At 44.7% G+C, this 16754-nt stretch overlaps 1 protein-coding gene across 1 annotated transcript; it reads right to left on the reverse strand.

Moving 5' to 3' along the window:
• Window positions 1-2874: 2874 nt before the first annotated feature.
• Window positions 2875-12607, reverse strand: abcb9 (ATP-binding cassette, sub-family B (MDR/TAP), member 9). The gene is made up of 11 exons (XM_030105439.1): window positions 11332-12607; window positions 10553-10667; window positions 9457-9587; window positions 8923-9128; window positions 8618-8815; window positions 7470-7598; window positions 7177-7365; window positions 6659-6832; window positions 5892-6054; window positions 4971-5107; window positions 2875-4646 (listed from the first exon to the last, which is right to left on the reverse strand). Exons 1-11 carry the CDS (start codon window positions 11960-11962, stop codon window positions 4335-4337), a joined length of 2385 nt encoding a protein of 794 aa, XP_029961299.1. The 5' UTR covers window positions 11963-12607; the 3' UTR covers window positions 2875-4334.
• Between the last annotated feature and the right edge of the window lie 4147 nt (window positions 12608-16754).

The raw sequence follows: 16754 nt of genomic DNA on the forward strand, positions 1-16754 counted from the left end.
ACTCATTTGTTTTATATTTTTTGGGTATATTGGCTGTATTGATTTGTCCTTTTCCTTTACTGCCAGGTGCTGTGGGCTGAGTATGGAAGTTTGAGCCCTGTGGTGGTGCAGTCCTTACCCCTCCACTCCCTTTTTTAATTTAATTGTGTGTGTGTGTGTGTGTGTGTGTGTGTGTGTGTGTGTGTGTCTGTGTGTGTGTGTGTGGTGTGTGTGTGTGTGTGTGTGTGTGTGTGTGTGTGTGTGTGTGTGTGTGTGTGTGTGTGTGTTCTCGTATTTCTATCCTTGTCGGGGCCAAATGTCCCCACAAGGATAGCAAAACGTGGAACGACGTGCCTTGTGGGGACCTTTTTCCGGTCCTAAGTAGGAGAAACAGTGTTTTCTTGACCATGTTGTTGTTACTGAAAAAAGTAAAAGTGCAAAAACATTTCTTTAGGGTTAGGCTTTGTTTTAGTGTGGGTTAGGGTTAGGGTAAGGGTCAGGGTTAGGGGCTAGACATGAATGGGAGTCAATGGACGGTCCCCACGAGGATAGAAATACGAGACTGGGCGTGTGTGTGTGTGTGTGTGTGTGTGTGTGTGTGTGTGTGTGTGTGTGTGTGTGTGTGTTTGCAGTTCAAAGGTGACTGATTTGAGGACTCCCTTCATTTCCTTTTGGTTGCTCTGCTGCATGGTAAACCCCAGCCCTGTCCTCCTCCTCCTTCTTTGTTTGATCACCCATTTTACTGTGAGCCCGATTGGTGTCTGACCTTAGATACATAGTTTTATTTTAATTTTGTTACATTTTTTTCAATAAATTTAGTCTTAATTGGAACCTTCTTGCCCCAGTGATATCAAGAACCTGTGTGACCTAAATTAAAAGATCATTAGTTGGCACCTGTGGTGTCGCTTCCCAGGTGGTGTAGTCTACGACTTCCACTACGAGTCTACTATAACTACGAGTTCCACCTTTGCTCTCTCCACACTGTGATTCACGGATGTCCTGACAGGCCTCCGAAGTGTTTTCCCAGTGAAATTCGATCTCTCCAAAGTCAGAGAATGGAGTTGGTCCTGACGTCATGCCGGAGCCTTGGCCATTGAGTGGTGAAGTGCTGAAACACACACACACTGGGACACCTTCTCTGGAGTGAAGAACTGCTTGACACTGATATGCTTGCTTTGACAGAGAGCAAGATTTCAAACTTTGAAAAACCTTGTATTTACTAATGCACTATTTTGGTGCCTTCGGTGACTTGTGTCCGGTCACTCTCACTAGGAAAGAGTTGTCAATCAGGGATGTCACTGATTTCATCCTCTGAGGGTCTGAGAGTTGTAACTACACCCTCACGTCACACACTCATACGTCAACACCGCCTCTATATGTTTGTCCGCTGTGGATTGATCTCACAGTGGCTCATAATTACGTAGTTGAAAACGGATATTCCTTTTTACCTCAATGAGAAACTTTATTGAGAGGATGTTTGCTGTGTTGCCTCTGTCAATTTAACTGAAGTGCTGACCGAGCTGTTCACAGTGGGGAAACTCATCTACACGTGTTTCTCTGTTCAAATCCCCAGATGACAAGAGGCAGGATTTGGGACCTTTCCTTTCAAAAATGTGCACTGTTTCACTTCAGGCCTAAATCCTCAATGACCATTGCAGAAACTGTAAATGCTGTAAATGCAGCTTGACTGTACCCCAACGTGCCAAATCCTAACTCCATTTTGGGGCAAATTGCTCCAAATTTTAAGATTTTTTTCAGCTGTTGACCTGTCCGATGCTTTTTTCTCTGTTCCAGTTGATGAAGCAAGGCTGACCTCGGTGACGTCAGTGTTGGCGAGGCCCCAACCAGGATCTCCTGACCACAGACACGGCTGTCAGAGTGCAGGAGCGAGCAGCAAGGATCCACACAAGCCACTGGAAGCTGATCACCTCTCCAACTCCACCTGAAGACACTTCGCAAGCAGGAACACACACATACACACTTCTCCCACCGGTGAACACATCCTTTCGCTGTTGGCAAATATTCACAGCTCACGTGTGTGAAAGAAGTGGAGCCAGGTGAACGAGTGCCAGTAAATGTTTCAACCCCTTAGGATGGTTTTAAACCCTTGTGGACTAACATTCTGGATGTTTCGATTGTTTTGAGATTTTTTTTCAAAGTATTTTATTTTGTTTCTTTTGTTGATCAAGAATGAATAAAGAGAGGAAATTGTATTGGCAATGTTACAGCCATTTCTTTAAGTTTGTTCATTCATTTTGTGTTGATATATTTTGGTACTGTTAGTAATATTTAAGAAATAGTTTAGGAATAACTATCACTGTATTTCTTTATAAATCCACTGTTGCAAATGTAGCAGTTTCTGATTTAAATTTAAATTTAAATTAAATTTAAATTAGATTTAAATTTCATAACAGTGGAAAACATTTCTGATTTGTAGTGGTTTTACTTGAACTATTCAGAAACCACATTTAAAAACATTTCTTAAAACAAATAATTAAATTAAGAATAAAGATTTTGTCACAAAGAAGTAATCATCAATTTAAAATGCGCTCTTCTGGGATTAGAACAGAGAACCATCTGGATTCATGAACTTAATCATGAGCATGTGAAACATTCCAGTTTGGGTGAAACCATGGTGGTCTGGAGGAAAACCTGGGTTTATGGTCATGAAATAGAAAAGCTTATTTCATTGTTCATATGTTATCAAAATATTATGAAGGGGCAGAGCAGACAAGTTTATTCTTTCTGCTTCATTCCTTTAATTTAAACAGATGAAAATCGTTCTGTATGGTTGAATCGATTTTTTTAATATATATTTACAATGAATGAAATAAACTAAACTTAAAACTAAGCAGACAGGTGAACAAGTGACTTCACAACATCTACCCTTCGGTCTTCAAAAGCACCGGTTACATTCTGCTTCTTCTGAAGAGTTACTGAGGAGTTCTTCAGTATCACATCTTCTCCTTTGTTGCAATGATCAAACTAACACTTCCACTGAACCAGATCTATTTGTCAAACTTCTTTATTCACATAAATTTTCATAACACTTGCAAATGTTCTCTTTTTTGCATTTATTTGCCTCCGTTCTTTCTATTTCTTGATATTCTGAGTGACTGCCTCCAGTCAAATTTCTATATGTTCCTTTTGGTGAATGTTTTTTGGATGTGGGAAGAAACCCGGAGGAAACCCACAGACAGATGAGGAGAACGCATTCAGGCCCCTGCTTCTAACAAGGATGGTTTTGAAGACAGAACATCAGCTGCTCTACTGGTGCATAGACCACGAAGTGCAGTCCTGGAAGTCCTTAAAGGTGGAGTGCAAGCAGCGCTCACCAGTTCAGCTCTGCTTACAGCGTCTATGCACAAGTAGAGAGAGAGAGAGAGCTTCTGCCGCTCTGTCTTCAAAGACTCCCCAGGATCCAAAACCATCCCTACATCGAGATAAAATATAGTCTTTTCTGAAGCCCTTCAGAAGAAAACTGCAACCTGTTCCAGGTTCAAGTATTACGTATTACCCAAAAATACATTGTCTCCTCTATCCTAAGTAGGACATACTGTATTAACAGTAAAAGTGCGCTGTTGCTCTCAAAATATTTCCAATATTTCTACAGACATGTCTGCAGCACGTCCACAACCTAGAAAAAATACGCTGAACACAGCCAGCAAGTGGTGTACATGTGACACAACAATGATCAGACCCCTCACTGGCACAATCATCTTTGTGTGTCACTGGGACAACAACCTGCTCTACATCGTTCCGCTCAGTCACGGTGTTCCGTGGTGCAAACATGTCACCAGAACGATCAGAGCTCTTATTAACAGAATCGTCTTCGTGCATCACTGGGAAAACAGCCTCCACTTCACCATTCCATGAAATCACTGAGATCATTCTTTATAACCATCAAATTCAAGTTCTATTTAACTTCATAAGCATCAGCTTGGCAGTTGTTTGTCGACTCTGCTGTGTTGAACCATCAGTTCAAAGTTGGCATCAAAATTTCACCTCTGCTGTTTGCTCACCTGTGCAGCGTTCAAGCCCCTTAGTTCTAGACGGTCACATTCCTCTCCATTTTTCATCAGATCCTTTTTACCTTTTTAGCAAACATACAAGCATACATTCACTGTGACGCTCCATTCGCTTCCTGGTCACCGGTACTTTGGCTCTGTCTAGCAGCGAGGATGTGTAACGACAATCTAGTCCTCGATTATAATATGACCGCATTTTTTGAGAACACAATTTCCGGAATAAAATATTGTCCTATAGTCGGGCCAATACGATAATTTTGTAGAGTAAATGTAGTTTTATTGAACTCAATGTATTCAGATCGACATCCAGCAGTCTGTCATGCTTGGTCAGTATCGTGCGGTGCACTCGGGCTCGCTGTTGCTGCTGCCGCTGCTCCTTCTCCTCCGCCGCGCTCTGCCAGGCTTCGGGTTTTCGGACTTGTTGAGGACCTCGTCCCCCGTCTCGATGCCCAGGACCTGCCTCTGCACCAGTTTGCAGTAGAGACCCGCCGCGGCCATCAGCTGGCTGTGGGAGCCCTGCTCGGCCACGCGACCCCGATCGATCACGATGATGTTGTCCGCCTTCTCCACCGTGCTGAGCCGGTGAGCGATCACCAGGACTGTGTGATCCTGCCTGATGTTGTTCAGAGCCTGCTGAACCTGTGGCAGATTCACAGAGGACACATGGCTCATCCATCTTCTTCACAACGGTGGGAAAGCAGAAGACACTTTAAATAGGTCGAGTCAATCGCATCATCACAGGGCAGACATGAATCTGTAAAGTGTGTCAGGCACAACAACGCTGATCCCAGCTGGGCGTCACCACTGTCCACAGCTCCTGGAGTTGATTTAGTCTCCAAAAACTCATGACACTGTCATATAGCGGCGCATTAGATGTGACAAATTAATTCATTGACTGCCATAAAAATCTGAAATGGATGGTTTGAAGAGCGCTGATGTGCTCGTCGGGCATGCTTTACTCACGATGTGCTCGCTCTCTGCATCCAGAGCGCTGGTGGCCTCGTCCAGGATGAGAACTCGCGGCTGCCGGATGAGCGCTCTGGCGATGGCCACCCTTTGCTTCTGCCCGCCGGATAACTGCGTGCCCTTCTCTCCAACACCTCAGAAAACAACAGCATTCACCTCAATCTTTTATATGTTTTTCGATTGTGTTTTGAATTATAGGTTCCTCAGGAATCTCCGAGCTCCATCAGTTGGATATGGCTCTTATTATTAATAATAATAATAATAATGAAAAGAAAAAGATGAATCATTTAAGTCAATTTGCTCCGAGTCGAGGATTGCTGCACGATGAATACAAAGTGATGTGTTAGCACAAGATGAGGAAACTCTGTAATGATATAACATTGTGGTGAAACAATGTGATCAGATCACTTTATAATAACATTTAAATATTGTTTCTGTAAAAAAATCATGTGCTATTAAGATTATTCAGAAAATAATGCATAATAATCATTTAATATTGTTGCTGTTAATAACAATGGCAATCATGATTTGTAAAAACCTACACAGATGCATCCATCCATCTTCTACCGCTTTCTACCTACACAGATAATTTGTATTTAATCTTCAATGGTACATTATGCTAAGTTACACAAGCAACAAATAAATCGATCCACATGAAACAAATAGAGAGTGTTTAATTGTATTAATTTTGAGGACAGAGCGTGATTTCTATTGTAGCATTATTCATCTTCAGCTACATAGTGGATCAATGAAGTTGTGAAATCTCATCAGGCGTAAACATAAAGCTACAAAACTTTTGTGTATTTGATTTTTAATTTGATATCAGATAAACCTCTATTAGTTCCCACAAATAGGAGATTACATGACTTTACAGCTCAAACCTGGGTGTGAATGACAGTGTGAGTCATGCTAGATTACTTGTTTGGTAGCCTTTGGGGAGGGTGGAGATGAAGTGGTGAGCGTTGGCCTTGGTGGCGGCCTCGAGCACCGCCTCCTCCGAGGGGGCGTCGGTCAGGCCGTAGGCGATGTTCTCCTGCACCGTGCGGGCAAACAGCACCGGCTCCTGCCCCACCAGCGCCACCTGTGGGCAGGAAACACCAACAAAATCACCACCGTGAGTCAGCCGATCACACTGCAGCACTGCAGAAAAACCCTGATCCCAGAGCAACAGCATCTTCATTTCATACACAGCCCATCAGTGAAAGACAAAAACAAGATAGTGGATCCTCACTATTCAACAGAGTGCGAGAAATGACATTTCCTTGCATCGTTTCACACACTTGCCTCACAGAAAGTCCAGGGTTGCACTGTGGCGTTTGCACCTGCTCTCGTTTCTTTTTGACAGTTGATATTTCTAACTTGGAAATGATAAGTGAAGAAAGTGTGCACTTTTCTTGAAATGAAGCCACCTGAGTATATTAACCATTTATAGGGAATATAGTGAAACAGAATGGAGGAAGGAGATTTCAATCAATTGGTTTTATAGAGAAGGCTATATATATTTAAGTTAGTGAAATGCTGTTTGAGATCATTTTTGTGCATTAAAATCATTTTGAAGTTGAAAAATGACAAGTCTGATTGTCAGGATTGCCAGTAACTTCCTGCAGTTGTGTCCTGAAGACATTTTCAGACCGATCCAACATTTGATTCACGTCTGCCTGAAAGCGGAGCGAAGGCCGGCTGACCTTGGAGTGCAGGTACTCGTGCTGGTACGTGTTGACCGGTTTTCCATCCAGCAGGACTTGGCCTTGTTGAGGAAGGTAGAAGTTCTCCAGCAGACCCACACAGGAGCTCTTCCCGCTGCCTGAAGGACCCACCAGGGCGGTCACTTCCCCGGGCCGCAGAGTGAACGACACTCCCTGCCAGGAAGGAAGAGGCTCTTCAGACCGGATTTACTCATTTTATCTTCGTCTTAATCAACTTTATTCGTTCTCCTTTTTATGCCTTTCTTAATCGCTTTGTTTCCATGTATTTGCAAAAGATTTGCCGCGTAAACATGAACGCTGAGTGAGAATGACAAACTCCACTTTTGACGCAATCAGCACTATTTTACAGAACAAGAAAATGTACATTTGATGAAAACTATGTTATCCATTTGGTACAGCGAAGGAGATGCGTGAAAAAATCAGTTCGTAAGATAAAATGCTGTGAAATGTCTCTGCATTTCCTGAGGGCTTCAGTTTGGAGGTGTGCCTCCACAGACCTTGAGAATATCCGTCTCGGGACGCGTTGGGTAGGCAAACGTGACGTCTCTGAACTCCACCAACCCGGTGCACCGGTCCGGGGCCTCGGTGCCGTCGGCCGGGTGTTCGGGCTTCCTGTCCAGGTACTCGAACACCTTCTCCGCAGCTCCAACGCCCTGCATGAGGCCCGTGTACACCGAGGCAATGCTCTGCAACACGGGGGGAGGAGGGGGTGGAGGGTTGGGTCTGCCGCCACACACACACACACACACACACACACACACACACACACACGAGATAAAGACAAACGCACCTCCAGGCACTCTCCCAGCTCCAACATGTAAATGAAGAAGGAGATGAGGGCGCCGCTGCTCATCTGCTGGGAAACCACCAGGTGGCCTCCGTAGTAGAGGATGGCCAGCTCCAGAGCGAGCTCCGAGATCTGGAACGCACACGAGAGAGAGAGGTCAGATCTTCACCGAGTCAGGCGGTGAATCAAAACAAAAGGTCACAAAAAGGGATTATTTAAGGTCATTTGATTTGTTTAGGGTGGCATATGGTGCAGTGGTTAGCAATCCAGGGACAATTCCCGCGATTCTGAGGCTGTACTGGATTGCATTTTACACATTCATGGGTATTCTGTGTTGGATACTGCACATTCAGGTCTGTAATCTTTACATTGATTCTTTTTCGTGCCTACATCTTTTTATTTTCACGTTTTTATTCTATTTTGGGCGGTGGATTTTCTCTATATTCTTTATTTTGTATTCATTCATTGTATGCACATATATATATATATATATATATATATATATATATATATATACATATACATATATATATACACATATATATATATATATATATATATATACACATATATATACACACATATATATATATATATATATATATATATATATATATATATATATATATATATATATATATATATATATATATATATATGCCTACACCGCAGGAGGAAAAGCAAAAAGACATTTCCATAAGCTGCCCTGTCCCATGCCACAAGTTGAGCAGCTGTCACTGTTTTTAGTTTTCTTTTTTCCATCTACTTTAGTTTGAGAAGAGGAGCACTGTGTTCACGTTGTGTTTTCAGGTCTCATTTCTCATCGATTTGTCTGCTTCTGATTTCCACCCAAAGTACAAAATAAGTTTGTAAAATGAGCTACTCTGATATTTTTGGTTCAATAATTTTTGAGCTCTGTCATTTAGTGTTTGCAGAGCATGAATACGCGACGCATGGAAGCATGACTCAGTTCAGTCAGTGTTTTGTGAAGTGGTGTGATGAACACGGTGATATTTCGGCAGACAGTGATGAGTTTGCGTATTTTTGTGTCTGAAAACGTCACTGACACTTCCCACCCAGCGACAGCCACATCTTATAGATGTGGAAAAGTTCCTGATCGCGTTGGTTTGGTCAGGGGCGTTGGTACCTACACAGCTGGACCACATGTAGCAGGCGTAGGCCAGCGCCTGCTTCCTGTTGAGCCGGAACATGACCAGCAGTTTGGCGTAGTACGAGTCGGCCTCGCCGCTCTCGTTGGCGAAGCTGCGCACCGTCCTCATGGCCGAGATGGTTTCCTCCGCTACTTTATTGGCTTCTGCCAGAGTGGTTTGCACCTCTTTGGTTAGTTTCTGGAATAGAATGGGGACAAATAGAAAGAAAGAAAGAAAAAAAAACAAAACAATCAACACCACGACTGGATTCTGTTTTGTGATGAATGGTTTCAAAGCGGCGTCACCTTGTAGTACTGGCCGTAAAGCTTGGAGACGAGGGCGATGAAGGGGAAGCCCATGATGGTGACCATCGTGAGCTTCCAGGACATCCTGAACATGAAGATGAAGAAGCCCACGCCCTTGATGACGCTGCGCAGGAAGATGTTGATGTTGACGGAGATCAGGTCGCTGACCTGCGTGGTGTCGGCCGACAGGCGGGAGAGGATTTCGCCTGCAGAGACATCCGGGACGCCACACGACGCATGAACCATGAATCTCAGGGGAGATTTCTACAGTTTCTGAGCACAGGAGAAGACAACCTGCCTGTTCTTATATACCTTGATAATATGTTACTGTGACAAGTTTTTTTCTGGAAACTGGAAACCAGTAGTAAAATTGTCTTCATCATGACGAGACTTTTTGAATTCATGAGCTCAAACCAGTTTGGATGGATTATATAATCTGAGAAATGAGCTCAGCCTCACATTCAGACCACAAAACCAACAAATTCTGATCCAACAATGAAAACTCATCAGTGTGTGTGTGTGTGTGTGTGTTACCGGTGTGGTTTTCGTCAAAAAAGGCGATTTCCTGCCTCATCAGAGTTGTGAACAGGTGGTTTCTGAGCCGGAGGTTTAAGCTGGCGAAGGTGAGGGTGAAGACTCCTCCTCGCACTCCCATCGCCAGAGAGCTGAGGAGAAGAAGGGACAGAGCGTCACGCAATACCAGTCTCCACCACATGGCGGCGTATTGAGTCGCTCAGACAGGAAGCAGGAGGAATCTGCTCATCCATCCATCCTTCCTTCTGCAGCGCTCCATCCTGCACAGCAGAGGAGAGAAACTTATTTTCCCAAAGGGCTGCTGGAAGATTCACATGACTGTTGAGAGCAGGGACAGAAGCTGACTTGAATTTTTCTCGAGACTGATTTTTTGTTAAAAAGGCTCTCTCTCTCTTTTTTTTTTTTTAAACAAGATTTTTAAGAGCTACAGCTGCTCCACTTCACTATTTTTTCATCAGTTTTTTTCTGGAAATTATGATTCAATTTTCCTAACATTTAAGCTTCATAAAAATATACTAGATTTTTTTCTTTTAATAAACTTCTGTTGCTTAGTGAGAGCCAGAACCACAGAAAACAACTTTTTGAAAACGCTCCGGCTCTATGTAAATGAGCAAAGCCAATCCCAGCTCGCCATAGGGGAGGGCAGGTTAGCACCACGTGCTTCACCACATCTGGCAGAGAACACAACTCCAAACCAGTCCAGCAGCTCTGACGTATTTCATGTATTTTTCACTGGAATGTTGATCAAAGCCTTCAAATTTGAGTCCTGCGCCAAAAACTGGATCAGTCTAATTACCAGTGTAATGAAAACAAAGGGCTTCTCTACAAGACAGACACTGAATCTCTTAATATTGACAGTCACAGATAATCTTTATTTGACAAAATAATGCTAAATAAGCACAGAGCGGTAGTCTTTCAGAACATCTTTAAAAAGAGTGCTTTTCCCCACTGAATAAAGTTTACAGCTAAAGCAGCTTCAGGACACTCTGGACCATTTTCTATTGAAGCTGCTGTAGGTTTAGATCTTTATTCACTCTAACGTCACTCCGTTTCGCTCCGGACGGATCAGAGGTTCACGTGCTGAGCAGACACTCACCTGGCCAGAGCCAGAACTGCCAGAGTGGCCACAGGTTTAGCCAAGTACTCCATGCTCTGGTGCACCACAATGCTGTCGATGGCCTTCCCATAGTAGTAGGGAATGAAGGCTTCACCTGGAGGTCAGAGGGAGATGCCATCAGACACACTCTGCAGCACTGCAAAGAAAAACTTCAAAGGTTACCGTGACGCCATTTTATCGGTTCAGCCCAGTCAAGCTGGAGCTGAACTCTATGTGGGCCCTGAAATAAAATGTGTTGGACACCCATAAATGCATTAAGAAAGTGAGTTCTTCCAGTTGTCCTGGTGAAGATTAACTGTCCTGACCTCGGTGCAGCCTCGGGTTCTCTGATCTCAGACGCCTGGATCCAAACCGCAGACAGCGAGTTACTACGCAACATGTAATCCATTCATAAACGAACCACTCATAAAATCCCTCAGCTTTGATCTGGTCCCACATTTATAGGACCATATCAGTCACCTTTATGCAGCGTGTGCCAAATATGAGGCCGGTGGGCCAAAACGGGTCCACAGAAAGCTCCAATTCGGGCCACCAAACCACCGAGCAAAACGGTGAAAACAGAATTTTGTTATAGAGACATTTTCTTCACATGCACTGTGTTGCACAACAAAGAAAGCATGAAAGTCTACATTTACAGGTTATTCTGGCGGCATTGTACCAGCCTGACCCACTCCAGGTGAAACTGAGCTGCATGTGGCTCCTGAGCTGAAATGTGTTTGACGCCCCTGACGAAGGCGTCTCCACTTCAGGAAACTCACACACGGCCGATATGACGAGGAAGAGCACGGCCACGAACAGCAGTCCAGAATCCTTCCTGCAGTAGGTCAGCAGACGTCCCAGCGTCGCCCCCGAGCTGCTCTGCTCGTCCTTCTTCTTCCTCTCGCTCCGCCGCTCCTCCTCCTCCTCTCCAGCCGTCTCCAGCAGCTTCTCGGCATCCTCAGATCTCCTAGTCCCTCCACCTCCTCCTTCGCCGCTCCCCAGCAGCCTCCACAGCAGCGGGACCCCCAGAGAGGATGCACAGGTCCAGCAGGTCAGGCTGAGGAGCCAGGGCCGCTGGCTCAGCGGGCCCAGCTCGCTCAGCATCAGCAGCTTGGCCAGCGCGTACGTCACCACCACCATGCAGACCAGGAGGACGGCGGTGGTGCAGGCGGAGGCCCGCGGGGGGCCGTCCAGCTGGTTCCAGGTCACCCCAATGGAGGCTCCCAGCAGCAGGCAGGCTCTGAGCAGCACCAGCCCCCACAGGTCCAGCTGGGAGCGCAGGATGCTGAAGTCCAGGGCGTCTTCTGTGAACGTGGACCAATGTGATCCGTGCACGTAAAGGACGGAGGTGATGGAGACGTCCAGGAGGACGAACAACACAGTGCAGATCACTGGAACTTTAATATGCATGATTATTTATACTAATAAAAAGCCTTGGACTTAAAATAAAATCTTACTTACAAATAAGCACTACAAAAACAGTGCAAATATAGATAAATACAGAGCACAGCTTTACTCTATTAATCCCAAACTGGGGAATTCTAGTGATGCAGCAATAGAAAGCAATATAAATATAAATATATTAAATTCTCACAGTTTGATCTTTTAAATCCATTACTTCCGGGCTTCTGCACCGCCCTGCTTTACTGAATAACAGAATAAAGCTCTTTGAAGTGATTCGCAGCTTTTGGATTGCAGTGGATAATGAATGATTATCCAGGAAGTCAGCAGCTTCGCACTGCAACCTGATCAGTCAAGAAGCTCCAAACCGGCGCTGCTGCGTCAGATCACCGACATGTCACACAAACCGACCGCTTTAGACCCTTCAGCCCCATCCCGATCCGCTCCAGGAAGTCCACACAAGCGTCTATATTCCCCTGAACAAAAGGACGCGGGCTGCAGGTTAACGCGTCAAGTTTATCTGTGGAGAACATGATCCGGAGCTGCGGGGTTGACGCCGGCGTCACAGACCGTGAACTGATGAGAAGACGCCGACTCGGTTTGGGATTAAAACGAGCCACCGCGGCCTGGAATGAGCGGTAGATTTAGTGCGAAGAAAACCGGTCAGAGTGAGACGTCGTCTTGTTTTAGAGGCTCATTCGAGAGGAGGATGGCCCCGCCCACCATGTGTCAAGGGTGCGTTCAAGAGCATCACGTCAGAAAGAAACACGCCGACTATTCAGCTTTTTTCAACAAACCTGTTAACTTTTCCAGACATATTCTGCAAATTAAATAAAGCTAATAATAAATGCAAGCGATTTTTAGAAGGCCTACTCCTCCAGACTTACTTATCCTTTCATCATCTCTAAATCATCTTTTGGTTTTCTCTTTTATTTCTTCAACAACAGTGAATGGACAATTTGACTGTTTTTCTCAAATTAAGTGTTTGGGAGTATTTTTAAGTGTTTATAGCAGTTCTAGCTGTTCTGGATGTTTTAGCTGCTTTTCAGACTAGAGAAGGTAGACGTGATGGGAAGAGTATAGGTTAGATTCCCACAGTGGAAATTAGGCAAACGCTAAGAGCGCTGTAACCTCCAGGGGGCACAAAAAGAATCAAGGAAACAAATTAAAATTAAATATATTAAAACTAGTTGTTATAAGGAACTTTTAAAATGGGAAAGCTCACAGTGATTAAAATTTAAAGCAATGCCTGATCAATAAGATGGAGGCAGGCACCTATTTAGGTGCAGCCAGCTCTGCTCAGTGAGTGAGAATGACCCTTGACCTCCTCGCAGCACCCTGCCAAGAACATCCTAGAAAAAGGAAAGAAATTCCCCAAGGGTATCAACACAGTGTGATTAGTATTAGTTAGTGTTGGTAAAACAATGCGTGACTGAATAAGCTGGGAAACACATTTCAAGCAATACTTTTATTTAAAGTATTGCTGCATAAAATTCTATTGTATGACAAAGTGGAAACAATAAGTTAACATTGTTATAGTGGGAAATACCATTTCCTTTTTGGGATAAAAAAATCTAGCGGCAAGTCATCCAGAGGGAGGAGCATGAGTCTTCTGACGGGTGGATTCAGCATCTAGAGTCAGTATAAAACCTGAAGTGAGGCGAGTTCACTTCCTCCACTCGGTGGTCCTCAGTGCACGTCGGGGTCGGCGAGGTGATACGCCAGCTCGGTCTTGATGTGGTCGGAGGCGCCCTGCTCGGTGGCCAGCACCGTCTCCACGGGGAACGACAGATACAGACTCTCCTTCACTTTCTTCGGCGGCGGCGAGTCGCCCGCCGAGAACAGCGGCTCGGAGTGTTTGAAAGTCACGGGGGGCAAGTTGTGCGCTCTGCGCTTGGAGTTCTTCTTCTTCTGCTGCTTGTAGGCGGCGTTCATGTTGGCGATCACCTGAAAGACACACGAGGAGGAGAAAAACGTTTTCAGGTTTAATGTGGATTTGTTTCTGACATGTCAAAAGATATACACAGTATCTATTAATACTCATTAGAAGTTAATCCAATCTGCTCCTATTTTTTCTTTAATGTGCAAGAACTCTTTCATTTTAAACATTTCCCCCCTAAAACACCAAGTTGTTAAGATTTATGAGTTAATAAAATCATTATTATTATGACCTTATCCCTCTTTTATCTGCCTTTCTTCTATTTTTAAACTCCATTCTGCTTTAATCTCAATTTAGCAATAAGAAAGTAGGTGTCAGTTGTTTTTACTGCCCCCTAGTGGACAGATAGCGGGAAAAACCACAAAAGATTCATGACAGGATCATTTTAAAAAGTGAAGTTATGACAGAAACCACGAGATATTTATGATAAACTTTTAGGGAAATTAAGTCATCAAATAAATACTGTGTAAACGTTTATGAGAAACTCATCGACTCTTAAAAAATCCTAAACAATTTTCTGTAAATGAATGTGACTCACGAGCTGTTTCATGGAGTCCTGCTGCTCCTGCATGATGCTCATATACGTGGAAGCCTTCTCCTTGGTGAAGTACACGTCCTGCTCCAGGTTCTCATAGTTCAGTAGACTCAGTGTGCTCTGCAAAGGAGAGGAGAATGTTTACAAACTGCAAAAATAAAGCGGCATTACAATGAGCTTGTGAAGCTACAAGTCGCTGAAACTATCATCTCTGACACCTCCTGTCAAAAGGCAGGTCTGGTCACGGCAGCTCTTCGTGTGGTTCAGGTGGGTTTGTGTAAACGAGGAGAGAACAGAGTTATTTTTGAAAAGGCGGCGGGGGAACCTCAGCCCCCCCCCGCAAAGCCCCTCACCTCGTCCGGGAGGTTGGCCTTCCTGTTGAACATGAGCGAGTACGGGCTGAACTTGGTGGTGGGGTTGGTGGACGTCCTGAAGAGGAACAGCACGGCGTCCAGGAAGTCGTCCCACTCCACCTGCTTCTCCGCCACCATCTGCACCACGGCGTCCCTCAGCAGCGGCCCGGTGCAGTCGTGCAGCGGGTTGAGCTGCGGCTGGTCCAGAGGGGAGACCTTCAGCGCGACGCTCCACCGCTCACACAGCGCTCTGCTCACCTGGACCGAGACAACAACACATCAACCAGGCTTCGCTATAGATTACAGGACAGAATGGAAATACTTCATTAATCCCGGATTATGTGGCAAACAGTCCTCTCTCACCTCATCACAGAAGTCGGCATTCTGTGAGCACGCTACCATTTTAGGAACGCCAAACCTGAAGAGCAGAGAAAGACCCTGACTAAATTGGTGCCATCTTCACAAAAAACAAAGATGACGATAATCATATGGCTCTCGGCCATGACCACAGTATTAATGTCAGTCTTTCACCTGTATATACATTTGGAGATGCAGCGTGCCACTGACAGAGCGTCTGTCTTCTGCACTGGAAAAGCTTCGGCCCATTTACTGAAGTAATCAATGAAGACCACCACACTTTTGTTGCCTTGCTGTGTCTCTGGGAAAGGTCCTGATAGGAGGAAGAAACACACACCGTTAAACTCAGCGCTGGAAAGTCACCAAGTACAAATACTTCATTACTGCACTTGAGATGCGTTGAAAACTTTTACGTCAGTAATCACTTACAGGTGACTTTTGTTTTTACCTAAGTAGATTTCCAGCTAAGTAAATGTACTTTTGCTCAAGTATGACTTTCAGCTACTTTTTTTTAAAAGCAGGAGGGAAAAATAATGCAGCAGGAGCAGGCGAGGTAAAAACACCTAGAAAATCAATCCCGATGATTTCCCAGGGCGCGTCCACTTTAATGGGCCGCACCGTCCGGGCCAGGTTCTTGTTCCTCTCGGTGTGCTGACACGTCTCGCACACTTTGATCTGAAACAGGAGACCATGGGTTAAGATCCCGGGCCGGACGTCACACCACGGCGGCGTCGAGATGGGAGCAGCGTAGAGGAATGTACCCAGTCCACCACGTCCTTGATGATGCCCAGCCAGTAGTACTTGCTCTGAATCCGGTGCACGGTCTTCTTCTGGCCCAGGTGGTGCCCGATGTCGTTGAAGTGGCAGTCGAGGAAGATCTGCCTCTTCCTCTCGGCCTCGATCACCACCTCCCTCTTCTCCTCTTTCTTGGGTCCAACGTAGTACAGCTTTCCCTCTTCAGGGGGGAAATGAAACACAGGAAGAAGCACTGCTTTAAATGTCTGAATGGTTTCATTTGATTTCATGTTATTGTACTGTATTCAATTTAATTTTATTTCTGTCACACCAAATACAGCACAGGCACTGCCTCCTAGAAGTAGGATGGATCAAGACAGAAAAAGGAATTGGTTAAGCAAAACTAGTTCGAAGAGTCTGATAATAATTTTAAGAATCATGTTGATCGAAGTGGCCAGTGTCTGCCATAGACCGTTACCTTCCTCTCTACAAATCCCGAGTGGGACAGAAAAGCACCCCTCAGTGTGTTTTCGGGGATTCTTTTTCTCTAAAGTCACCAGACAATGTAACAACCGCTGATATCACTGTGTGAAATATTGTTCATCTGTGCTTTATTCTTATTGTATTTCACAAACACAAGGCACCTGTGGCTCAGTTGGCAATGTGGGACGTCTTTCAGCTGCAAGGTTGCTGGTTTTCGCCCTGTTCCTTCCAGAGGGGAGGAGGTTTTGTAAATTGAATATTACCATGTGCTGTGAGACGGGTGAATATGACTAACATTATAAAAGGCTGTGGGGTTGCTCAAGGCTTTAGCAGTAAGAAAAAGGTGCTAAGTTAAAGCATTTATACACATCTTATCCTTGTCAGTCACTGTGATTCCAG

The sequence above is a fragment of the Salarias fasciatus genome, chromosome 12 (assembly GCF_902148845.1).
Source record: "Salarias fasciatus chromosome 12, fSalaFa1.1, whole genome shotgun sequence".
NCBI lineage: Eukaryota > Metazoa > Chordata > Actinopteri > Blenniiformes > Blenniidae > Salarias > Salarias fasciatus.